Genomic DNA, 26,009 nt, shown 5'->3' on the forward strand with positions numbered 1-26,009 from the left:
GAAGGCCTGTTTTCCAATTCTTTAATCATTCTCCCTGCTCTTCTCTGAACGCCTTCCAATTCATCAACATCCTTCTTCCATTGTGGACATCAGAACTGGACACGGTATTCTAGTAGGAGTCTCGCCAGTGCCAAATATAGAGGGGATATAACCTCCCTACTCCAAGAGCCCCATTTATACATCCAAGGATTGCATTAGCTGTTTTGGCAACTGCATCGCATTGGGAGTTCACTTTCACATGATTCTCCATCAGGATCCCCAGCTGTTTTTCAGAGACACTGCTTCCCAGGATGGAGTCCGTAAGTATGGCCAACATTCTGTGTTCTTAGATATGTTTGTTTGGTCAAAATAACACAAATATTCTATGCTTACGTGCAGCTTACCAAACAATGCAGATCGCTCTTTAACAATGACCTGTCCTCTTGATTATTTATCAATTTGTGTGTCATCTGCAAACCTTACAGTGATGATTTTATATTTCCTTCCAGGTCATTAATAAAAATGTTTAATAGCAAAGGACCCAAAACTTGTTCCTTGTGGGATCCCATTAGAAACACACCTACTCAATGATAATTCCTCATTTACCATTACATTTTGACACCGATCAGTTAGCCAGTTTTTAATCTAATTAACGTGTGCCATATCAACTTTGTCATTCTAGTTTTTTAATCAAAATGTCTTGCAGCACCACGTCAAATGCCTTCCAGAAGTGGAAGTATATTTCATCAACGCTATTATCTTTATCAACAAAACTTGTAATCGTATTTTTAAAAATGTTATCAAGTTAGTTTGACAGGATCTGTTTTCCATAAACTACCTACCCTTTTTTAATTCTTTATTAATCCAATCCTGTATCAGCTGTTTCATTATTCTTCCTGTGAGCAATGTCAGGCTGACAGGCCTATAATTACCCTGGTCATCCAATTTGCTCTTTTTATAAATTGGCACGACACTCGCATTCTTCTAGTCCTCTGGAACTTTCCTGTTGTTCCAAGACATATTGAAAATCAACATTAATGGTCCAACAAGGTCATCAGCCAGCTCTTTCAAAACTTTTGGATGTAAGTTATCTAAACCTGCAGATTTAAAAATGTCTAATTTTAACAGCTTCCGTTACGAGTTGCTATTGCAATGGAGTTTCGGTGTCACTGTATGATATGATTACATAATCTGTTTTTTTCCTAAATACAAAAATATTTATTTAATATTTCTGCTTTTTCTGTATTATTACTAACAGTTCTACCATTTCCATTTAGTAATGGACCAGTACCATTGTTAGGATTCTTTTTGTTCCTAATACACTTTCAAAATGCCTTCTTATTGTCTTTAACTTTGCTGGCCATATGTTTCTTCTACGTTTGTCCTTTTGCTTCCCTTATCAATTTTCTACAATTCCTATCTTCTGATTTTTATTTATTGCTATCAACTTCCCCTCTCTTCCATTGCATTGATGTGGCTTTGTTCTCTCCTTACATAGATTCCATAAGATTATAATTAATCTTCCTTTTCACTGATGGCTTTCACTTCCTTAGTCCTTCAGTGCTCAGTCTTAAGATGCTAGGAGAAGATCAAGAGAGAGGCTACAGTGCCCTCATGTTTTCTAACTTTGGCCCTGATAAGACTTATTCATGCTCATGGACAATCAAACTGCAGCACTGATCAGAAATGCTTTTCCCCAGCTTTTGACTTTGCCCTTTCTTCTCAGGTACAGACTTGACCACAGGGAGCTATGCTTTTGATATGTAGCATAAATAACATTCGTGAGCAGGAATCAAACCTGGGACATTCAGCACCAAAAAGGAGTGCTTGAATGAGAGCTTACTGATAGCAAACACTCCTCTAAGTCAAGTGGTAAGTGACAGGGTCTTATTCTTGCTAGGGCCTGCTGCTAGAGTGAGACAAGATCACACACTTGGCTAGTGAATCACACTTTTACCACTCCTAGACTGAATTATTGCAATTACTTTGGGCTAATCCTGAAGGCAATTCGGAAACTCTAATAACCAGCTGCCTTCCAGTTAGGTAGGACAGACTAACATAAGCATATCACACCCATCTGTTGTACTCTATCTTGTCGTCACATCCAATAGTGGGATATCTTCACAGAAAGAACAGGAGTACTTGTGGCACCTTAGAGACTAACAAATTTATTAGAGCATAAGCTTTCGTGGGCTACAGCCCACTTCTTCGGATGCACGAAAGCTTATGCTCTAATAAATTTGTTAGTCTCTGAGGTTCCACAAGTACTCCTGTTCTTTCTGTGAAGATATCCCACTATTGGATGTGACGACAAGATAGAGTACAACAGATGGGTGTGATGTGCTTATGCTTGTATATGCGGATACAGACTAACACGGCTGCTTCTCTGAAACCGTTCACAGAAAGAACAGCTTTTGTTTTGCACTCCGTCACAGCAGTGCATTCTATAAAGATACTCAAGCTAATGGAGTCCAGATTTGAACATGCAAATACTGGGGGCAGGCTATTCCCACTGGAGGGACTTTAGCTGGGAATCCACAACTGCCGGAGACCAGACTGAGTCCAAGACTTGCCATCTTTAAAGTGTAAGAAAAGATTCACCTCTTTCAGCAAGCCTTCTCCTACAGTTACTTTTGCTGCAGTCCCTTGTGGGCTTTCTGATGACATTAACAAACCACCCACCATTACCTGAGAATAATATAAAAGAATTGCAGCTAAATACTGCACAGCTGTTGGGTCATTATTCCTTATACCCCTTACTAAAATATTAAATTGGCTGGGGAGCAAAGGGACTCTGGGACACCTCCTGGCATTGCCATGCGAGAATTGTGGGTTCAGTGTGACCTTCTGATTGCCTCCATGGGATGAGGGAGACTAGGCAGCATGGGCAGGCCGGAGTGACTGAACATCTGTATCAGGGCCTTTTGGATTGATTAGAGACTAACAGTCTCCGAAGAATTTCACTTTTTCAACTTGGCCTTGTCTACACTTGGAAAATTATTACAGTAGAACCTCAAAAATATGAATGCCAGAATTACAGACTGACTGGTCAACAGGACACCATGTGAAACCGGAAGTAATCAATCAGACAGCAGAGACCAAACAACAAAGCAAATACGTACTGTGCCTGTATTGCATCTTAAAGGTAGGCACATCCGGGCTCCCTGTTCCCACTCCCACACCCTGGGCCCCCACTTACAGCTAGGAGTTGAAGATGCTGAGATTCTCAGGCAAAGCTGTGAGCCCTGCGCAGAAACCGCATCAGTGTCTGCACTGCTTTCCTGTAAGACGTGAGTGCTGTTTTCACACACAACCCTCTCCTGGGGTAGGGGCGCTGTTTTCACATACACCCCCGCTGGGAAGGGGGGCACTGTTTTCACCACCACCCCTCGGTGGGGAGGGGGACAAGCTTGTCCAGAAGGAAGCTGCCTAGCTGCCTCTGGAACTGGCCCAGAGTGTGAACTGCTGGAGGTGGAGCTTTGTTTTGTTCAGAGTTATGGACAACCTCCATCCCCGAGGGGTCTGTAACTCGGAGGTTCTACTGTACCCATTTTCCAGTAATGAGTCAGCCATGCTTTACTTTCAGTGGTGTAAGTGCTGGTGTCGACAGGGTTCAGATGCTTTAATTACAGTGCCAGGAAAAGCCAGTGGTAAAAACACTTCAGCTGTGTCGATGTTAGTGTTTGCATCACTGCTCCAAACCAGAAACAAATTTTCCTCTCTGAGGGCAAGAGCTCCATGCTATCAGCTCTCTGAGGAAGAGGGGGTTCCTTAAACTGTATCAGGAAAATTGAATAGCAGCTAGGCCTTACCCCTACTCAGACACCCCTCACACCACCAGACACGGAGATGGAGTAGTTTATGTTACAGGGACCCCTCCGCAGATAGTTCTTTCTAAAGCATGGCTAGTTTTTCTTCACCTATACTCTCATGAAACTGACCACAAAATATCAGAGGGGTAGCCGTGTTAGTCTGAATCTGTAAAAAGCAACAGAGGGTCCTGTGGCACCTTTGAGACTAACAGAAGTACTGGGAGCATAAGCTTTCGTGGGTAAGAACCTCACTTCTTCACTTGCATCTGAAGAAGTGAGGTTCTTACCCACGAAAGCTTATGCTCCCAGTACTTCTGTTAGTCTCAAAGGTGCCACAGGACCCTCTGTTGCTGACCACAAAATGACACTCACCAGAATTAAGGGAGACACGTGCTAAAATATTGCTTGATGACAGCATAGCAGTTATGCCCCACTGCTGCTCTCCTGGGGAAATTAAAGATGGTTATTAGCCGGGAGGCGAGCCCCGGCCCCTGCAGCTGGGGAATAGCCCAGAACCCCACCGTGTGATCAAGGGGAAAAGGAGAGAGCCCCAGGAACACGTCATTTGGCCGAGTGGCTTTCCGACAAGGCAGAACTCAAACCAGGGCCGGGCCCAGGACACGTGGGGCCTCCTGAGAAGCGAGGCCCTGGGACCCTGGTGCGGGCCGGGATTCCCCACGGCCCTTCCCGCCCCAGAACCGCGCCCGCTGCGGGGAGCGGAGCCCAGGCGCGTTCACACGGGTTCGCGGGGCCAGTGACAGAACGCCGGGAAATGGCTCCGTCTGACGCCGGAGCAGGGCTGAGGCTGACGCAGACGGGCGACGCCCCGCGGGCCCCGGCTCTTTACAGGGCGGGAAAAGCGCTCCAGGGTGCGGGGCTCGACTCGGGCGCGGGGTGACTCGGGACGGGGACGGGACATAGCAACGCAGAGCAGGAGCCGGCCCGGGGGCAAGCGGCAGTAGAGCGCATGCGCATCGCGCCGCCGGCCCGAGGGAGTCCCGGCAGGCCAGTCCTCCAGTGTCCCAGCATGCCCCGCCCCCTGTATCCCGCCATGCCTTGCGGCGCGGGACTGGGGTAAAGGTCAGCGCGAGAGCTCCGCTGCTGGGCGCCTTGGGGTTCTGCGTAGGGCTCCGCTCCCGCCGCGGCCATGGCGAAGCAGCCGCAGCCCATCAGCCCCGTGAAGAACTTCTTCGCCGGCGGCTTCGGGGGCGTCTGCCTGGTGTTCGTGGGGCACCCGCTGGACACCATCAAGGTGAGCCTGGGGAGCCAGGGGCCGCCCGGGGGGGGACTACTACAGCTCCCGGCCTGCACCGCGCCCGGGGGGACTACTACAGCTCCCGGCCTGCACCGCGCGCGGGGGGTGGGCAGAGGTACTACAGCTCCCGGCTTGCACCGCGCGGGGCCAGAGGTACTACAGCTCCCGGCCTGCACCGCGCCCGGGGGGACTACTACAGCTCCCGGCCTGCACCGCTCGCGGGGGGGTGGGGTGGGTAGAGGTACTACAGCTCCCGGCCTGCACCGCGCGGGGAGGTACTACAGCTCCCGGCCTGCACCGCTCGCGGGGGGGTGGGGTGGGTAGAGGTACTACAGCTCCCGGCCTGCACCGCGCGGGGAGGTACTACAGCTCCCGGCCTGCACCGCTCGCGGGGGGGTGGGGTGGGTAGAGGTACTACAGCTCCCGGCCTGCACCGCGCGGGGAGGTACTACAGCTCCCGGCCTGCACCGCTCGCGGGGGTGGGCAGAGGTACTACAGCTCCCGGCCTGCACCGCGCGCGAGGGGGTGGGCAGAGGTACTACAGCTCCCGGCCTGCGCCGCGCGCGGGGGTGGGAAAGGAGAGTACTGCAGCTCCCGGCCTGCACCGCTCGCGGGGGGGGGAAAGGGGAGTACTGCAGCTCCCGGCCTGCACCGCTCGCGGGGGGAGTACTACAGCTCCCGGCCTGCACCGCGCGGGGCCAGAGGTACTACAACTCCCGGCCTGCACCGCGCGGGGGGAAGGGGAGGAGTACTAACCGCGGGGGTGGGGGGAAGAGAGGAGGAGTACAGCTGCAGGGGGGGGGGGGTGTAACCTCCAAAAGCTTGTCTCTTTCATCAACAGACGTTGGCCCAATAAAATATATTATCTCCTCACCTTGCCTGTTTAGGGAGTCATGGTAGTTTCTAGTTTTGGCATAAAACCTCCTGAGCAGCCTGCAGGGTCCCCCTCTGGGCAGTGGAATCTAGTAGCATCTGAAAGAGCTGGTAAAGATGCCAAAAGTCACTGTGCACATTAGGTAAAACTGACACTAGAGTCACAAGACCAGGCAACAGTTTTGAGAACATCTAGCCATGAGGGGTGTGCAGAGACTCTGGCAGAATTGTATCTGGACATGGATGCTGAGTATTGCTCCCCCCCCCCCCCATTCTTATTGTATGAAAATGGGACTGACTTGAAAGCTCTGTGTTGATTGACCTGTGATGTATCCTACACACACAGTATTATTACAGGGCGTGTCCTCTTATCTTGGAAGCAATATTTGCATCTAGTTTCTGGCAACTGTGGCAGTGTTAATAATGCCTGTATCCTCTAGAATGATACGTGATCTGTGCAAACATGTGAAGTCATGCTGTTTTTCAGAAGCCCTTGGTTTCACCAGTTAACTCGGTCAATTTAAGGTGTATGCTTCCTACCACACAGAGGCAGCATTGTTGTGCCACTCACCATTATCTCATGATATCAATGATCCTGTTTTGTTAGAATTTCACAGGCTGATCATTATCACTTTATTTTAAAGGAGAGACATGAATGGGATATCTGGTACTCTTTGTTCTGTCACTTTGATAGTATAGACAAGTGACTTTTTTTTTTTTTTTTTTGTTAAAGAAATTACTACACTAGCATATGAAGGCAACTCCACTTTCGTCTAAACTCATACCGATGATTCTCTTTGGAGCATTTCCACTCTCAGCTTGTGGTAGCTGGAACTCTCTTGGCCTTCCTTCTGCCATTAATTGAAATAAAAATGTCCCTAAGCTCACTTCTATCTGAGTGTGAACAGTTTCATTATGTTAGCTTATGGGGGCTCTGTGTGTGTGTGTGTGTGTGTAGGAGTGTTCTTCGTACCACTCTGTTTCTAAGAATCTGTCTATTTCAGGTACTCAGATGGCTCCCATTACCATAGTAAGTGAGCACCTCATAAACGTTAACGTAGTTATCCTCACAACACCCCTGCGAGGTAGGGAAGTGCCATTATCCCTGTTTTACATGTGGAGAACTGAGGCACAGAGATACTAAATGACTTGCCCAAAATCACAACGGAAGTTTGTGGTAGAGCTGAGAATTGAACTTGGGTCTCCTGAGTCTCAGGCTAGGCCCCTAACCATTGGCTCATTGTTACTCTCAAAATGGTAGCATCTATCTGTTTTAACGATGTATTTGTTCCAATCTGTGTTTTGCTTGTCTTCATCTAGCCAGCGCGTTCATCTTAAGACACTCAGAAAAGTCCAGTTAGCATCTAGAAAAATCAGTGATGACTGGAAATCAAAACTCTTGTTCCAAAAAGCATCAGAAAGTTACAAATTAAGGGAAATTTGTGACCTTGAGCCCCAATAACTAATTGTTACATGTGTTTAAACTCTGTTATGGCAAAGGAGCCTAGAGCTTGAGAGGGGGAAAGGTAGATAAAGAAGTAACTGAAGACCAGGAAACAGCAAAGCAGAGGTGTCCAAATACTGCCCAACAGAAGGCTGCTTTGGTGACCTGCCATGAGCTAAAGGGATATAACTGATTGCATCGGGTCTCCTCTTTAATATAGACATCAGACCTGTGGCGAGCACAACTTCCAGAGCATGATGGCCCATCATGATATGAGTGGGAAGCTTTTTGGAATTTAACAAGTATTTGTTCTGGATTATTGATCTACGGATTGATGAAACTGGAGATGAGACACTTCCTTTCCTTTTAATTATATTCTTTAATTTGAAGATAAATAAAACCAAGTTTCATTGGTGACCGTACCTGCATACTGAGTTTAGCAGATGGGGAAAGAGCAGTAGAAATGGCACTGGATTTCAGAAGTGCTTAAAGCAGCCACTCTGCTGTTTAGAGAGTATTAACTTGAATTTAAATTAAGTGTAATATTTATAACAATATTGAAATAACTTAAGGTATTTGTGTTCTTTTTTAGATATTTGCACAAGCTAAAATACTGAGTTTTAACCCTTGTACCAATATTACAATGTCTGGTTATAAAACCTATGACTTTAATATGGCTCTCTGGAACTAATCCTAAAAAAGTCATGTACCTTAAAAGGAAAAAAAATATATTTTTTTCTTGTTTTACAGGTGAGACTACAGACCCAACCAAAACCTCAGGCTGGGCAGCCTCCACTCTATTCTGGGACCTTCGACTGTTTCAGACAGACGCTCGTTCGAGAGGTACTGTATACTGGCACTTCCTATGCCTGCCAAAAATGTCAGTTGCTCATGTACATCATTGGAGTGGAATTTTGTGGGAATCTGGTCCCCTTGAGACTATATATAAAATCAGGCTATCAATTCAAATGGTTCTAATTCAAAATTTTCATCAGATTGCAAAATTTGACAGAAGAACTGGTAGAGGGAGAAAATAATAATCTTTGGAATGTGTGATTAAAAAATAAATAAATATTTATTTTTTTATTTTTATTTAAGTCAGCAATGTCGTTGTGTTAATACCTAAAGTTAAAGGCTGTAATGAACATTGGCAAGCTGTTTGCTGGCTGTATTATTGTAGGTGGTGAATTTTAATGCCTGTGCTATGAGATCTCTCTGGAAATCCTAAAATAGAGACTGACTATTGTTGACACAAGCAATGTCTCTAATTTCTTCTAGAACCCATAATCTCCTCTGTGACAAGGCAAAAGAGGAAGTGCTAGTTCAGAATCATAGATTTTTAAGGCCAGAAGGCACCATTGTAGAATCACAGAAATGTAGGGCTGGAAGGGACCTCAATAGGTCCCTGCACTGAATCAGGACCAAGTAAACCTAGATGGTCCCTGACTGATGTTTGTCCAGTCTGTTCTAAAAACCTGCAATGACAGGGATTCCGCAGCCTCCCGCGGAAGTCTATTCCAGAGCTTAACTACCTTTATAGTTAGGAAACTTTTTTCCTAATACACCTCTACCTCGATCTAACGCTGTCCTCGGGAGCCAAAAAATCTTACTGTTTATAGGTGAAACCGCGTTATATTGAACTTGCTTTGATCCACCGGAGTGCGCAGCCCCGCCCGCCCCCCCCCCGCCCCGCCCCGGAGCACTGCTTTACCGTGTTATATCCGAATTTGTGTTATATCGGGTAGTGTTATATCGAGGTAGAGGTGTATTTAACTTAAATCTCCCTGTGACGGGTTGGATCACAGAAACACCCTTGGGAACTGCAACCTGATGTGCTGAGACTATCTCTGAGCCAGCTTGGGACTTCAGAATCCTGCCTGGTTGAGCCAGACATGCTAGCCTGCTACAAACACAGCCCCAGGCCTGACCCACGTCCCCCACAAGCTGCAGGCTCAACTGAAAACAGCTTGAGAAGTGCTCCTGTCTCCAGCACTCAGATACCCATCTCCCAATGGGGTCCAAACCCCAAATAAATCCATCTTACCCTGTATAAAGCTTATACCTGGAAAACGCATAAATTGTTTGCCCTCTATAACACTGATAGAGGTGCACAGCTGTTTCCCCCCCCCCAGGTATTAATACTTATTCTGGATTAATTAATAAGTGAAAGTGATTTTATTAAATACAAAAAGTAGGATTTCAGTGGTTCCAAGTAATAACAGACAGAACAAAGTGATTACCAAGCAAAATAAAATAAAACAGGCAAGTCTAAGCCTAATACAGTAAGAAAGTGATTACAGATGAAATCTCACCCTCAGATATGGTCCAGTAAGCTTCTTTTACAGACTAGCCTCCTTCTAGTCTGGGTCCAGCAACCACTCCACACCCCTGTAGTTACTGTCCTTTGTTCCAGTTTCTTTCAGGTATCCTTTGGGGGTGGAGAGGCTCTCTCTTTAGCCAGCTGAAGACCAAATGGAAGGGTCTCCCAGGACTTTATATAGTTTCTCTCTTGTGGGTGGAAGCTCCTCCCTTCCTCTGTGTAGAATCTCAGCTACAAGATGGTCTTAGAGTCACATGGGCGAGTCACCTGTCCATGCATGACTTAGTTCTCTACAGGGACGTTCCCAGGAAAGCTCGGATGTGGATTGGCGTCTATCAAGGTCCATTGTTCGCCAAGTATTTCCATTTACTTGAATAATCCCTTCACGCTATGTTGACCAAATCTGTCTTATGTGCTTTCTACAGCAAACACTTTAAATACAAGCATAGAGCCAACGCTCATAACTTCAGATATAAAAATGATACGTGCCTACAAATAGGATGAATACATGCAATAGAACATAACCTTTGCAAAGATATGTTACATGGCCTATCTAGCATAAAACATATTCCAGTTATGTCATATTTACATTCATAAGCATATTTCTATAAAGCAATATTGGGTGCAACATCACACTCCCTTGCTGCAGATTAAGCCCATTACTACTTGTCCTATCTTCAGTAGACATGGAGAACAACTGATCACTATCCTCTTTATAACAGTCTTATGTTAATGACTGTTATCAGGTCCATCCTCTGTCAAGGCTAAGCATGCCCATTTTTTTCATCTTTCTTCCTAGGTCAGGTTTCCTAAACCCTTTAATATGGTTTTTTTGCTCTCCACTGGACTCTCCAATTTGTTTATATTTTTCTTAAACTGTGGTGCCCAGAACTGGATACAGCTCCAGAGAGCTGAGGTCTCACTGGTGCTGAGCGGTTACCTCCTGCATCTTGCATACGACACTCCTGTTAACACACTGGGGTGTATTAGCCTTTTTTGTAATGGCATCACATTGTTGTCTGGTATTTAATTTGTGATCCATTATAACCCCAGATCCTTTTCAGCAGCACTACCCTCTAGCCACTTACTCCCCATTTTGTAGCTGTGCATTTGATTTTTCCTTCTTAAATGTACCACCTTGCACTTCTCTTTATAAAATGTTATTTGATGTCTTCTGTAAATCTTATAAGTACACTTTCCGCTCCATTATCCAAGTCATTCATGAAAATATCGAATAGCACCGAACTCGGGATTGATCCCTGTGGGACCCCAATAGATATGTCATCCCAGTACGACAGCGAACCCTTGATATAGCTACTGTCTCAGCCACTTTATAGTAATTTTATCTAAATCAAACTTCTCTAGTTTGTTTGAGACTGTCATGTGGGACTGTGTCAAAAGCCTTATTAAACTCAAGATACATCATATCTACAGTTTCCCTCCTATTTGCTAAGCCAGTAACCCTGTCAAAAGAAAATTTAAGTTGGTATGGCATGATTTGGTTCTTGACAGATCCATGCGAGGTCATCTTATAACCCTATTATTCTCTAGGGGCATATACATTGTTTAATAATTTTGCTCCAGTATTTTTCTAGATGTCCAAGTTTGGCTAACTAGCCTATAATGGCCCAGGTCCTCTTTGTTCCACTTGTTGAAGATAGGTGCTATGTTTGCCCTTCGCCAGTCCTGCATGAGTTCTCGAAGATAATTCCTAATGGTTCCGACATTGCTTTAGCTAGTTCCTTAAGTACCCAAGAATGGATTACATGAGGCCCTGCCAGCATGAATACATGGAACTTAACTAACTATTCTCTAACCTGTTTTCCCCTATTTGGCCTGCATTTCTTCCTGGGGGGAGGAAGGAAAAAAAGGGGTGCTAATGTCAGGGTGTCCCCCTCCCCCACTCCTGTACCCCATCTCCACTGACACGACAGAGCTCAGGACGGAGGGAGCTTGCTGGCAACAGCTGTCATCTCAACTTACTGATCTACTTAGAAAGGCAATGTACTTAGCGTGGGGTCAGCGTACTTAGAGAGGAAATGTGCGTCACACACACACACACACCTCTCTCCAGGCACCAGTGAAGGAAGCAGGTGCCTAGGGTGGCCAACAGAAAGGGGTGGCACTCCGTCGGGGTATTCGGCAGCACTTCGGTGGCAACTCAAGCACTCCGCTTTAGTCTTCGGCGGCAGGTCCTTCACTCTGTCTCTTCCTCTCCAGTGACAGCTAAATCGGGGTTTTCTTTTATTTACCTTTTTTTTTTTTTCCCCCCCTTCGTCGCTTGTTGCCTATCACGAGGGAGGAGTCTGGCCCACTGTAGACATGCTGAGTGTCAGGGTTATACTGAAATGTTGCCTTTTGAAGACTGTAATACAGTACGTGTGTGTCTCTGTACCTGTATATGAGAGACATGTACTGAGCCATGCGGGTTTCAAACAGGACTGTGTTTAAGGGGGTCACTAGCTACTTTAGAGTTGGGGTGGCAGAGAGCTGAACTAGTGCTGGTGAGAAACATGAATAAGCAATGGAGGCAGGATGGCAGTTATTTGGAGAGTAAGGGCTTAGCCTAGTGCCATCTTGGTAGGTATGTTTTGGGAGTCTCCTTCTCCCCAAATCCCCTCTCCCCCCCCGCCCCCCCAGGCTAGCAAGTCCTGGCACGACTTCCCCACAGCCCCTCTGGGCTGTGTTTTAAAACTGTATCACGGCAAATCCCTTTCATTCATGCAGCTGGCCGCCTTTGCTGTGATCATCTTGTATAGTAACTTTATTTGCTTCTTGATGTGGTGAAATATTTATCGCCCTAAAGAATGCTGCATGAAACCTAAATAATCCGCTGTGTCTTGCAGGGAGTCCGAGGCTTGTATAAAGGAATGGCAGCTCCGATTATTGGAGTGACTCCCATGTTTGCTGTGTGCTTCTTTGGATTTGGTTTGGGGAAAAAACTCCAGCAGAGGAATCCTGATGACATTCTGACGTAAGTTCTGGGTTGTTCAGACGCTTGGGATCCCTTTTCTACGGCTCCCAGCCTGCTGTGTTGAATTACACATTCGGTTGTGGTGTAAATGTGTCTCCTCTCTGGATTAGAAATATCCTTAAAAAACCCAAAACACTGGTGGTGGTAATACTCCTAAAAGCGTGGGACTGATAGCACAGGCTAAAAACAGACAGCAGGTGGACAAGTACTGTACAATTCCCTCCCTGTGCAGAAAGACCGTCATTAAAGAACTCCGTTGTAGCTGAATACCGTATGTGTTACATAATGATAATGACTTAGAACAGCCTTGCTGTTAAGGGAAACTGAGTGGAAAGATTACATGTATATTCTAGTATAGCGATCTGACAGACCAGGTGGTCACAAGACATGACCTTTCCTTCTTGCTAGTGGTAAGTGGGACTCTCACTGCAGCCACTCTGTAGGTTAGGTTATTAATTGCAGGAGTATTTCTCTTAGGGCATGTCTACACTACTTGCCAGATAGATCAATCACTACCTGCCGATCGGGGATCGATTGATTGCGTAGATGCGATAAATCGATCCCCGATCGCTCTGCCGTCGACTCCGGAACTGCACCGCAGCGAGAGGCGGAAGCGGAGTCGACGGGGGAGCAGCAGTGGTTGACTCGCCACCATCCTCACGGCCAGGTAAATTGACCTAAGATACGCCGACGTAAGTTGCGTGTCTTAGAGAGAGAGAGAGAGAGACACACACCCCCTCCCCTCCCCCAGTGTAGTCGTAGTTATGGCTGAAGAGGTATTGCTATGGTCAGCCTCATGACGTTTCGGAACAACATTTCCCCTGCTCCTTTGTTGGCCCCCCGTTGGAATTCTGTGGATGGCTGATAACCTGTCACAGATGCATAACATTTTATTTGTGAATGAGAAGTTTTTTAATTAAAAAAATTGGTTTATTTTTGAAATGTTCAACTTGCCATAGCCTTAGTCTCTAGTAAGGACCAGTGTGTGACACATCTGAAGAAATCTGGCTTAGGAAGAACAAAGGGGGTTTGAAAATCCTGTACTACTCATCCACCTGCTGGGGTTTCTAACAGAAATGGCACTCCAGATGCACATCTAATATACTTGTGTATACATTTGTTCAAGAGCTTTGCTCACTCAACTGTTCCAAATCCATCATGGTTCTCTCAAGTTTTCTTATAAATCAAGAAATTTAAAGCTTGTTTCATACACTTGAATTCCCATTGAACTCAATTGTTCAGTGCTTTACTGAATTGGGCCTTAAGACTTATGGTTCTAGAGCAGAACTTATTTGTGTTCCCCTTCTTTGGGTCCGTAATTGCCTATGGTCCTCCTGCTCCCCCCCTCCCCCCCATTCATGCACCAGCGCCCTGCCAGCAGCAGCACAGAAGTAAGGGTGGCAATGTGGGTGGATATTTGTCAAGATCACTTTTCAGAGCAGACTTACCACTCCATTGCCACCCTTCTGCGCTGCTGCTGCCACCCCGAAGCTGACAACTAGAGCCCCACCACTGCCCCCTGGTGAGGGATGGGAGGAGCCTGGGCGGCAGGGCTCTGACTGTCAGCCCCTGGGTGACGGGGCTTTACCTGTTGCCTTTATCCCATCCCCCCCTTTCTCCCAGCTGTGCATGGCCCTTCTGTACAAGCCCCAGCCACGCAGGGCTGACAGCCAGAGCTCTTTTCTCCCTCCTGCCCCCCAAAAGGGGGGCACACAGCTCGGGCCCACCAAATGACTTGGTCACACTCTGTATATTGTAGCATGAAACGTAAGCACATTGAGTAATACAAAATACTATGAATGCACACGAGCAGAAGTATATTTGCTGAGGGAACCATAGCTTTGGATTTCCAAACTCTTTTATGTTGAACTGTAATGTTGCATTAAGTCCTTTCACACTGACTAGATTGAATGTCATGTTTATTGGATTATTTATCTTGGGATCTTTATTTTCCTGTGTTCTCTGCACAGATATCCCCAGCTGTTTGCTGCCGGCATGTTATCTGGAGTGTTCACAACAGCAATCATGGCTCCAGGAGAGAGGATCAAGTGCCTTTTACAGGTCAGACTTTGTGTGTGGAGGGGGAGAAATTCCCACCCTTTAATTTCAGGTGTGTCGTCTGAGTGAAAAAGCCCTTGCTAGGGAGATAGAATTCCTCTAATTAGCATATTTACTCTGTATTGAATTTAGAAAGTGCCCCTTTCAGCAGGGCTGAGGCATAACTTGATGCGACTCTGTCCTGGAGAAGCATTATACAGCTTCCGTTTGGTAAATACAACATGCACTCCTATACACACCATTCAGCAGATACGCATCATCACCCGAGGATACCAGCTGACCTCTTGGGCACTTCTGAAATCTGGAGAGTCTCTCAACTTCTTGTGTAAAACAAAGCCTTTATAGTAACTATTGGGTTCGTGAAACTCTTCCATGATAAAGATTTTGCCCCTAGTTCCCTGGAATCCTTGTATGTAACAGAAGTACCTATTTCAAAAATATATAAAACAAGCTATTATAAAACTAGTCTAGTGACCATAAACTTTAAACCTGTCACAGCCCTTGGTTTTTTGAAACCCCGGTGGGAAATGTGAATTTGAACAAATGAAAATATTGTCTGTGCCAGACCTTCTGATCTCTACCCTCTCTCACTCTGACGGCTGTACTTAGTGTTTTAATGGATGTTAGATATTGATTCCAACATGCGAAGCATTATCACAGGACATCTTTTATTCAAAAAAAATTGTCTGCGTTCTATGAAATTTCCTTGGAGTCCTATTCTAATCAGTGTAAATCTGGAGTAACTTGACTGATTTCAGCTGAGTTATTTCAGACTTAAACTGGTGAAAACGAGGTAAGCATCGACTCTTAATTTGGCACGATCCAGCCAGTGCGTGGTTCAGTAAACACCTATGGAAGCAGATCCTTTTCAGTCTGGGTAGGAGAGAAATTTTAGTAAGTGTAAACTATGCAGTGGCTGAACACGAAGGGGAGTGTTTATTCGGTTCCCAAACTGTGGGTCAGGTCCCCAAAGTGGGTCGCGACCCCCTTGGAATGGGGTCGCCAGGACTGGCTTAGACTTGCTGGGGCCCGGGGCTGAAGCCCAAGCTCCACTGCCCACTAGAGTTGCATTGGCCTCTCAGCGTTTCTCAGATGCAGCCGCAGCCTCCTGGGCAGTGATTGGAGGGGGAGCGGCAGAGCCACAAACGCCAGAGGAGCAGGCAGCCAGTGTGAGTTCCCCACCTGGCCAGGGACAGTGGGGTTCAGCTCTGGGGTGGTGGGCTCTGTCCTCCGGCCACACAGCAGCAGGCTCCATCCAACGGCTTTGGGCTCCAGCCCCAGCCCCGGGCTCACCGCCCAATCGCCCCTGGTGCTGCCCCTGGCCCCCCCGCTGCCTGCCTACTCACTGCCCTATCCAAGACTTAATTTGTCCTCGGCTTACCAGGGCTGAGTAAGTCTGTTGTGAAAAGTGGTATCTGTATGTTTGTTAATATCACTTTTCACTTTCTTCTAGCTATCAAGTCTGCTGCTATGAAAAGTGATATTAACAAACATACAAATATCACTTTTCACAGAAGCAAATTTACTAGCTAGCAAGTCATTAAAAATGCCCCCCCAAAAAAACAAACCCCCAACCAAGAACAAAAGACAAGTACGTGAAACACAAATAATGTACTTTGCTATTATCTTTAGATCCAATAAGGAATACATACAACTATACATTATTTTTATTATTAGGTCTGCAAAAAACCCTACATAAATAAATTACTCTGATTGAAGCTGTGTATGTGCATATTTATTTGTTTTTTCTAAATTTAATTAAGTATTTTAGGAAAAATTGTCAGAGCGGCCACCAGCAAGACTATGTGGCCACACTCTCTGAGGCCACCAAAATGTTTGTTGCGAGAACCCCTGGCCGACATCACAGGGGTGTCTGCCAGTTGAGGAAAGACTACAGGGAGAAAAGGGAGAAAAAGCAGGCTGGGAATATGGTGACTTCACATGCATTGTACCAGTCTGTCTATATATCAGCAGGAGCCCAGTGGCATACGTTCCTTGGGTGGCTTCTGCTTACATGAAAAAGGGCTGAGCTGGTAACTTCCACTTGACACTGTAGCTTTAGAAAGCACAAGCGTTCCAAATGACTATTTGGGTTATGCCTGGTAAACAATTGCTTTAATTCTCCAGATCCAGGCTGCTTCAGGTGAAATTAAATACGGTGGCCCAATGGACTGTGCGAAACAGCTGTACCGTGAGGCTGGAATTCGAGGCATATACAAAGGAACTGTGCTCACCCTCATGAGAGGTAATTGGAGTAAATATATTCTAATAGTACCCCTGCAGGAAGAGAAGCATCAGAACAAAACTGACTCAACATCGTAAATCTCACCCTGGGCCATTGAGAGATGTTGCGCATCACTTTCATGCGCTGTAGTTTTCACAGCTACCCCTGTGTCTCATGGGGATTGAGAATTGCGACTAGGATGTGTCGCAGTCTTGGTGGGGGTGGTGAGAGGAAGGAGGACTAGAGGAGTACAAAAGGGAATGAGGGGAGGAGGGCTAGAAATGGACACAAAGGGACTTGAGAGGTAAAGACCAATCAAATCCAAGACGCAGAAGGCTATGATAGACTTCCAGGATGGGCGAGGGATGATGGGTCTGGGGAAAGAAGCCGAGAGACAGAGAAGAAAAAAGAGGAAGCTAGCATTTTCTTAACTTTGGGATGGGGTTTGTACATGAGACTCCCAGTCTGTGATGGTCAGTTGGATTGGTTATTGAAAGATGCAATGAATTACTCTTTATCCCAACTTGAAAGTGTTATTTATTCACTCATTTTTGGTGTGGAGGAAAAATACCTTGTGTGTCCATCATGTTCCTTTCCCTCTCCTTTTAAAAAAAAAAAACAAAAAAAACCACAACAATTTAAAGGCACCTATAATGAACAAATTAAAGCCCCGTGGGTCAGGTTAGAAATATGTTTGATGCTTTTTCCCCTGAATGAGGTTAAAATACGCCCCGTCTGGGGGCAGTGATTTCACCTGAGCATCCTTAAATAGAGAAACTGTAGGAATTTTGCATTTCCACCAGCCCAGGAAACGATCTGTCCCATGACTCTCATAGGATTGTAACAGCTAGAGCAGCATGGACAACATGCCTGGCAGAACTGGTTGTCTGATCCTAGCCATGGGCGTGAGCATTGGCTGCATGAGAATATAAAAAAGCAGAAAGTTTGGTTGGAACAAACGGCTGTGAACCCGTTACAAAGCTACTGAGACTGGCTTAATCTGCCCAGTCTCCAGTTTGGGGAGCTTAGACCTGTCTCGTAGTCAGGTAACAATGTGACTGGAAGGGCTGGTGACTCAGAGGTTCAGGAATAGGTGTTTCTGCAGCCATGCCCCTGCTCTTTCTGAAAATGTTCTTGCTGCTCCATCCAGACAGACAGCAGTTTGCACAGGCTCAGAAAGGGAACCTAGTGGTACTTGATGGCATTGCTGAGGCTGGTGCAGAACAGTCCTCAAGGTTGGCAGCTGATGTGAGCCCAGAGCTTCCCCTTAGGGGTGAATACTTCCTTTCCTCTCTCTTTTCCCCCTGCACGCGGAGGCGATCAGGTGTCATTAGTCTCTTTATTGTTCTCCCAACTAGATGTTCCAGCCAGTGGAATGTACTTCATGACGTATGAATGGCTGAAAAACATTCTGACCCCTGAGGGGAAGAGGTTAGTTAAATCCTAAGTCAGGGCAATGCTGACTTTCTCCAGACACTTCCAGTCCATTTCTCCTGCTAAGCAAATGAGAGCAAAATCACCAGAGTAGTGTCTTTTGTGATTGCTGAGGCATTTGCTGTCAGTGGCTTTCCCAGCCAGATGACTCATCTCACTGTGGGATTGGATTGATTGTTGAATGGTATTTGAAGCACTCCTCTTAATGGCACAATTAGAAAAGCATTCAGTGTGAGATGCACCCGTTCTGCGTCCCTGCTGTGTGCTAAAAGCTGGTCTTTCAGGCATCCTTGTCATGCTGCAAGTATGAGAGAGCAATAAGAGTTGAGCCTTTCCCATGGAGAGACAGCACATTATGGCCACAAGTTTCTCACTCTGAATTCCTACAGTGGCTGCTCTCACGCCGGGTCTGTACCATTGTAATGTCTTATCTCTCAGCCAAGCTTCCTTCTGGTCTTTATGTATTCGTTTAAAGAGAGACCCCTTTTCAATTCAATATTTCTGCAGTGTCAGTGACCTCAGCGTGCCTAGGATTCTCTTTGCCGGGGGTATGGCAGGGATCTTCAACTGGGCTGTGGCCATCCCTCCGGATGTGCTGAAATCCCGCTTCCAGACTGGTGAGTCAGATGTCAGCCGTGTAAGAGCTCCACAAGATGTAGCATTTCTGTGGGCTGGGTGGACAATCCAATAGAGAAGCTTATGGCTGGGCAGAATTTTAGAAAGGAGGCAGTGTGGCCTAGCTCCTACAGCACTAGACTGGGACTCCGGAGACCTGGGTTCTATTTCCAGCTCTGCTACAGGTTTACTGGGTGACCTTGAGCAAGTTACTTCATCTGTGCCCCCATCTGTAAAATGATACGTCCTTTGCAAATTTCTTTGAGAGCTGTGCTGAAAGGTGCTGTAGAAGAGCTAGGTGGTATTTATTACAGATATACCCCCATTGAAAGTGCTTAATCATTTCAGATAAGACTGGGCACACTTGCATTGGTTCAGACAGGTGATATCTAAAATAAAATCACAGTGGAGCAGGGAACACCATCGTTATGCCTCTCTCTCACAATCCATTGCTTTTCCTGACTGGCAAATCTGCAGACATCATGGCAATATCTACAGTCTGCAGTCCATAGAATTGCCGTAGGGACAGCCCAGTCCCTGGGGAGAACAGACAGTTGGGGTTGCTGGGCTCCAGCAAAGGCTGCCATTAGGATTCTGGTTGATTCCTTCGGCATTCCTCCCAGAGGAATATTCCTGTACACCAGAGCCCTGTAACAGCCTCTAGCAGGATTATCTTCTGGCTCTGCCTTGCATTGACGAGATCCCTGCATCTTCTCTGTCACGCATCAAGGACCTAGGCAGAGCTTCTGTCCCAGTGGATCCAACAGTGGTTGCTGATGCAGGAAAATCCTTTTGTTTGTGGTGTTTTTTGTTTTGTTTGTTTGCTTTGTAATTTTAGCTTCTGTGATGCTCCAGACCAAGGGACCAAAACCTGAATGGGACATAGTAGAATATTGGCAGCCCCTGCTCCACTGAGTCACTTTCCAAAAGTTGTTTGTGACTCTGAAGGGTTAGTCTGGAGTATCTGGCCAAGGGCCCCGTAATGGTAATACTTTCCAGTGGCATGTCACATGATCAGGTAATTTGTTGCTATAAAATCACTTTCCTCAAACACCTGGTCAGATCTGTGTAATATCAGCATTAAAATGGAGCTTGTAGTTGTCACTGGAAAGCCACTGCCATTCCTCGCTCTAGTATGTGGGAGGATATTCTTTTTGAGAACAGACCAGCGTTGTTTCTTGCAAACCCGCTTTATTGATTGATACACCACTGACTCTCCACCCTGCCGATGCTGTTCGCGTGACCAGCAGTAATAACGCTAGATTGAAGCTCCCAGTTTTCTAACCCTTGGCTTAAGTTCCTCTTTTTTTCTTTTTTTTTTCCCCCAGGTGACCTGATTATTATTTTAAACCGTTACAGTGCTGGTGAGCATATGGCTCCTGCTCACTGGGTCTTTGTTTGAGTTGTCAGTGACGTACTAGACTAAAAGGGGGAGGGAGAGCTCAGTAGTTTGTGCATTGGCCTGCTAAACCCAGGGTTGTGAGTTCAATCCTTGAGGGGGCCACTTAGGGATCTGGGGCAAAAATCTGTCAGGGATGGTACTTGGTCCTGCTAGTGAAGGCAGGGGACTGGACTCGATGACCTTTCAAGGTCCCTTCCAGTTCTAGGAGATAGATTTATCTCCATATAATAAAAGTAAATAAATAGTCTTTGAAATCATTTGTTACTTGGAAAATAATCCATATGAATTACAGTGGAAGGCCACAGTGCAACAATTAGTCTCAGCCGGCTGCATTCACAAATCATAGATGGCATGTTCTGCTTCTGTCAACAGCTGCTCCAGGGAAGTATCCTAATGGCTTTAGGGATGTGCTGAGGGAGCTTATCAGAGAGGAAGGAGTCTCATCCCTATACAAAGGGTTCACAGCCGTTATGATAAGGGCCTTTCCCGCTAACGCAGTAAGTAAACCATGATATCTAGTGGGCTGCAGGGAGCTGGCTACTTGCACCCTAAATACCTAGTGGGTGTAAAGGAGGCAGTTAACTCTGATTCCAGACTGTTTGACTGTTGTATTATCTCACTAGTGCTGCACACCCCTGGGTGTATGGTCTGGGGGATCTATTTCCAAGCTTTTAAAAGACTGGCTCAAATCTCTGTAGGTGGGAAACTAAAGTAGGCTGTAGGGATAGTGCTAACAGAAATAGGGGCACAGGCTTTGCACTAAACCCCTCTTGGTGTTAGCAGATGTGTAGAACTGTTAGTTTGTTCTAACCCAAGTGCCAGCATTTTGAATGGCTAGATTGAATCTGCACCTGTTTTAAATGGAAGGATCTAACAAATGACACTGAAGATCAGAAATTCTGCCTCTGCTATAGAGGGACACAGTCATGTCATTACTTCCAGTCCAAGATAAGTCATGTCGAGGGGGGGGAAACACACCATGTTTGGGGTTTATAATGCTGCTGTACCCCTCAGCTTTGAGAAGACCTTTTCCAAACACTCCAGCGTTGTGTGCCTAAGGCTCATCTGATCCTTGTGTTCTGTGTCTGTTCCAGGCCTGTTTCCTTGGTTTCGAAGTTGCTATGAAGTTCCTTAACTGGACTGCACCAAGTCTGTGAAGACTAGGAAATGTCCTCCTGGGACAGGAAAAAAAGACCCTGGTGCTGGATTAAAGGGTGACTTGAGAAACCATAGGAATTATTAGTTTTCTAATCCCCATTGCCTTACTCGCATCCTCTGGATGGTATAATAGGTGCCATTCTGAACCTTGAGCCATAACTCTGATGTAGAGTTTTCATGAGGAGTGGGAAGTACGAGTACGCTTACCTTCTGAACCAAATGCACCATAGCAGTGATGCTGCTAATAGACACTTATTGCTATTACAGTGAGAGTCCCTAAGTACTTCCTCTGGAAGAAGGGGAGACTCTTAATTTCTTTCTTTATTTACTGAAGAAGCCGTTAGTGCTGAAAATCTTTCGAAATAGTAATTACCAGCCAGTGTGCACTTAATTCTCAGGATCTAGCTTAACACTTTATTGCCAATGTTGAGGTGAGACGCTATTTTCCATCAGTTATAGATACTCATCAGCTGTTCGCATGTTGATGGTGCCTTTATTTTATGTGCATGTAATGAAGGGCAATATGGAACAGAACAGATTATAGCTAAAAAAAATCCTAATTCTGGGGAGAGGGGGCAGGGAGGGATTCTAAAGCATTATGGAGGACCTTGTATGATGACCACCTTGAACGGATGAAAGGTGCACTGTGGAACTAAGAGTTAAAGTGAATTATGCCCAACTTCCTTGACTAAGCACTGCTAACCCGGCTGGCGGGGGCATTCAGCTGAGAAACAAGTTCTAACTGATCTCATCTCTCTTCAAAATCCTTTCTTTCCCCCCTCTGAAATCCCTTTGGTATTTCCTGATTCACTGACTATATCCAGAACACAACTTCACAAATACCATATGACTCATTGCAATCTATGCTATATCTGATGTCCCTGAATGATGCATTCTGGGAGATGGTGACCTAGGAAGTACTGAGAGGATTTCAAAGTGGGAGAAGACTTCAACTTATTTTGGTGCTGAATTCCTTCCATGGCTTACTTAATGGGGACAGACAGCGTGTGGCTCCTCAAATCAGCATTAAGAGATCCTGTTAAACATAACAAATTTTGCGTTGACATGATTGATGCAAGGGACAGGCAAGACAGTCTGTAACCTGTTCCAGTTGTGATTAAATGATCCTATTTTATCAGGACTCAATAAAGTTTGCCGCTGCTCAGCTAGAATGTTTGCTTGTGGTTTTGTGCACTCGGCATTTTGGCGCATGATTAGCGTATGCAAAGGACATACAAATATTCCCTTACACTTTGTTCAGAGATCTGCCTACCTTAAAGTATGGATGGGTAGCCTGTCTTTGGTGATGGTAATTCTATGCCTCTCAACCTTTAGACCTGCCGCTATCTGATACAAGCGACTGAAATGTGTGACAAATGGCTGAAATGGGCAATCGCTGAGGGGTTTTTTTGTTTGTGGTGCCACCACTGCTAGGTTAAAATGGTTTTTAAGGCTGTCTTCTCATGGTGGGACGCAAACAAAGCAGCTGTTACAGGTGTGGTGGGGGGACTGGGTTAGGGAGAAGATCCCTGCCTAGATTCCTCAGGAGACACCAAGGGAAGTGAGGGCCAGGGAATGAGGAGTTGTCCTTAACCAGGTCCACCAAGGCATACAATTAATTTAGCACGCTTTCCATTAACGAGGCTGTCCCTGCCAGGCTGCCCCCTGCTACAGCACCTGCAGCTCAGGACCCTGCTCCTCACTCTTTCTCTTGTAAGGAGCAGAGAGGAGTCATCCAACTGCTTCTGTGTTACCCTTTGTTTTCCCAGAAGTTGAGGGAGCAAGGTGTTTGTTTTGTTTACATGGGTGGAGAGGACAGAGTAGACCCTCCCACTGTTTGAAGAGCCCCACAACTCAGGACTACCTCCACTTCCCCCTCCAACGCTGGATGCTCTCTCCCCTCCCCAAAATATCTTGCCAGTTCGTCCACCTTAGGAGCCTCTCTGCTCCTTGGAAGAGAGAAGGGGAAGCAAGAGGCTCAGAGTTGCTGAGGAAGGCAGATATGGCCCTCCTTTACCTGCTACTGCTCCCTGTCCTGCCATACGCTGCCTGTGAGTGTGCAAGTGCACTAGCCTGTGACACGTTCAGTTTCGTACACTTGAGATCTGGTTAACCCAGCTGCTTCTGAGACAGCTCAGATAAGTACAATCAGTAACTTTCACGCTCTCCTGTGACTGATGTGGGTGTAGCCAAGTTCTAACAGATGTTGCTCGCTAAGCCCTTATGCTTACTGGAACTCTTACAGCAAAAGGCTGTAGATCAGGTTCACTTTCCAGTGTTGCAGATGACAGTTTGAAGCTAGATTTGCTAAGGATCATCATGTAGTTACTAACCCCAAGTACCAATTAATGATTAAAAACATTTGCATATGCAAAATGGCAGACTCACTCCTTGCACAATGCTCTATGCAGGTTTATACTGACTGCGCTGCTTCCCTGGGGGTAAGCAAGGAGGAGAACAAACTGAACGTTTCAGTGAATATTTATTAACCAAACTGCTGGTTCTTGGTTCCCTGTGCTGGGAGCATGTCCTAGAGCAGTTCAGATCCTACTTTTACTTTCCTAATATTTATTTGCTGGAAGCTGCCCTCCTCCTCTCTCTCTCCAGCCTTTTATATGTTTAAGGAATTCTGAAGTTGGATTAATCCTTTAAATATGTTCCCTTTCCCCTGGGAGACGGGAGGCAAGTGAATTAATTTCCAGTCCCTTACCTGCCCCAACTCCTTGCTTGAGCTACACCACAACCAGCTACAATTATTGGAAAGGGGGTTCAGTTGAGTCTAGCTGCTAAGGGCCCTTGCAATTAGGTTAAGCTTAACGAATGGCCAGACTGGGTCAGACCGAAGGTCCATCCAGCCTAGTATCCTGTCTTCCGACTGTGGCCAGTGCCAGGTGCTCCAGAGGGAATGAACAGAACAGGGAATCATCAAGTGATCCATCCCCTGTCGCCCATTCCCAGCTTCTGGCAAACAGAGGCTAGGGGCACCTTCCCTGCCCATCCTGGCTAATAGCCATTAATGGACTTATCCTCCATGAATTTAGCTAGTTCTTTTTTGAACCCTGTTATAGTCTTGGCCTTCACAACATCCTCTGGCAAGGAGCTCCACAGACTGGTTACACCTGACAAGCCTTAGAGTTTCCCCAGGCCTAACCCCCACTTAGGCTTCTGGCTCTATGCCAATTGCTTCCAGACACTTGCCTGCCAATTCCTGGCCCGAGGCAATGTTTGAGATGGGAGATCCTTCCATGCGGAGGGAGGAAGTAGGGCTGAGAACTGGCTCTTCCCAGATTCCCCATGTGCCCCACTTACTAGCAGGCAGAGACCTGTTCCACTCCTTGCTACAGCAGCATTTAGTGGCCTGGGTAAACCCTACTCCTGGGCATTAGCTAGTGTGGCAATGTACAATCTTGTGCAATTTTTCAATAGCATTTTGGACAAGGCTGGTCTGAAATGTTTCCTCAGATGGACAATAATATTGTCTGCTAATTCCTTAATACAAGGACGGGTTCTTTGCTGCTGAAAGCTGCTTCTTGAGTGTGTAGCCAGGCAGAGACATGGCCCCTTCCTTTGTGATAGAAACTGCCTGTTCGAAACATTTGTGAAAGGAACAGGGCACAAGGCATCTAAGAGTAGGAGTCACTCTTGAAGTTTCTCATTAACTTCTGCAAAAGGAACCTGTCTGCTATTGTTGTTTTAACCTAGGTGTTAAGGACTGTTGGGGGATTTTGAGCATTTCCCCCTTGATTAGAAATGGGGGAACAATTGCTAAAGCAAAAACCTGACTCGAACAACCTGGCTGGTTACACCTGACAAGCACTGAACTGAGGTCAACTACCATTGAAAGGGAAAGGTCAAGGGGCTCTACGTGCCAGAGAGACAGGGTTAAAGCGATATTCCCCAGTAACTGTGGTCTTGAAGCAAAGGAGTGTGGTTCCGATCAGGGCACATGCAGTTTAATAATTGTGTGCTGCCTGTGGACTGTGTAGCAAAGAAAACCTGCATGTAAGTGGGGATGCAGCACACGTGTTCGGAAGTTCAGGCATCTTTACAAATGCCATAGATTTTTATTAGTAAAGGAGACTGACACACTACCCATGACTGATCGGTGCAGCCGTCTCTCTAAGAATGGGATGAGGAAATCAGGTATATGCAGAGAGAAAGTAAAATCTAAGGAAGAAAGTGTGGCCCATCCAGTTCTCCCATTGGATTCTCAAGGCACTGTACCGTTCTGCTTTGTCATCCCTCTGATCATGCTAATATCCTGCTGATTTGCTTTATCTGTTTCACTGCCCTTACAGGGCACTCCTGCCCTTGGGCTTGATGCACAGAATATATGGCTCTTCCTGATTTATGTTAACTCTTAATAGCTGCTGTAAAATTTGTAACTTCCTAATTTTCATAGTGTTTCCTGAATTCTCTTTACACTTCTCCCTCTGTGGAAAGAGTTCACGGCAACAAATT

The 26,009-nt window shown here is 46.1% G+C and overlaps 1 protein-coding gene across 2 annotated transcripts; it reads left to right on the plus strand.

The window, feature by feature from the left end:
* Positions 1-164: 164 nt before the first annotated feature.
* On the plus strand, positions 165-22,717 carry SLC25A20 (solute carrier family 25 member 20). 2 transcript variants are annotated; one of them, XM_042844210.2, is made up of 9 exons: positions 165-299; positions 8,114-8,206; positions 12,530-12,657; positions 14,628-14,718; positions 16,843-16,960; positions 18,298-18,370; positions 18,881-18,990; positions 20,763-20,887; positions 21,485-22,717. In XM_042844210.2, exons 1-9 carry the CDS (start codon positions 291-293, stop codon positions 21,545-21,547), a joined length of 810 nt encoding a protein of 269 aa, XP_042700144.1. In that variant the 5' UTR covers positions 165-290; the 3' UTR covers positions 21,548-22,717. The 2 variants fall into 2 exon arrangements, with proteins under 2 accessions (XP_042700144.1, XP_005296017.1); XM_005295960.5 differs by lacking the exon at positions 165-299 and adding an exon at positions 4,527-5,043.
* The last annotated feature ends 3,292 nt before the right edge of the window (positions 22,718-26,009 follow it).

This window comes from Chrysemys picta, chromosome 7, assembly GCF_011386835.1.
Source record: "Chrysemys picta bellii isolate R12L10 chromosome 7, ASM1138683v2, whole genome shotgun sequence".
Classification (NCBI taxonomy): domain Eukaryota; kingdom Metazoa; phylum Chordata; order Testudines; family Emydidae; genus Chrysemys; species Chrysemys picta.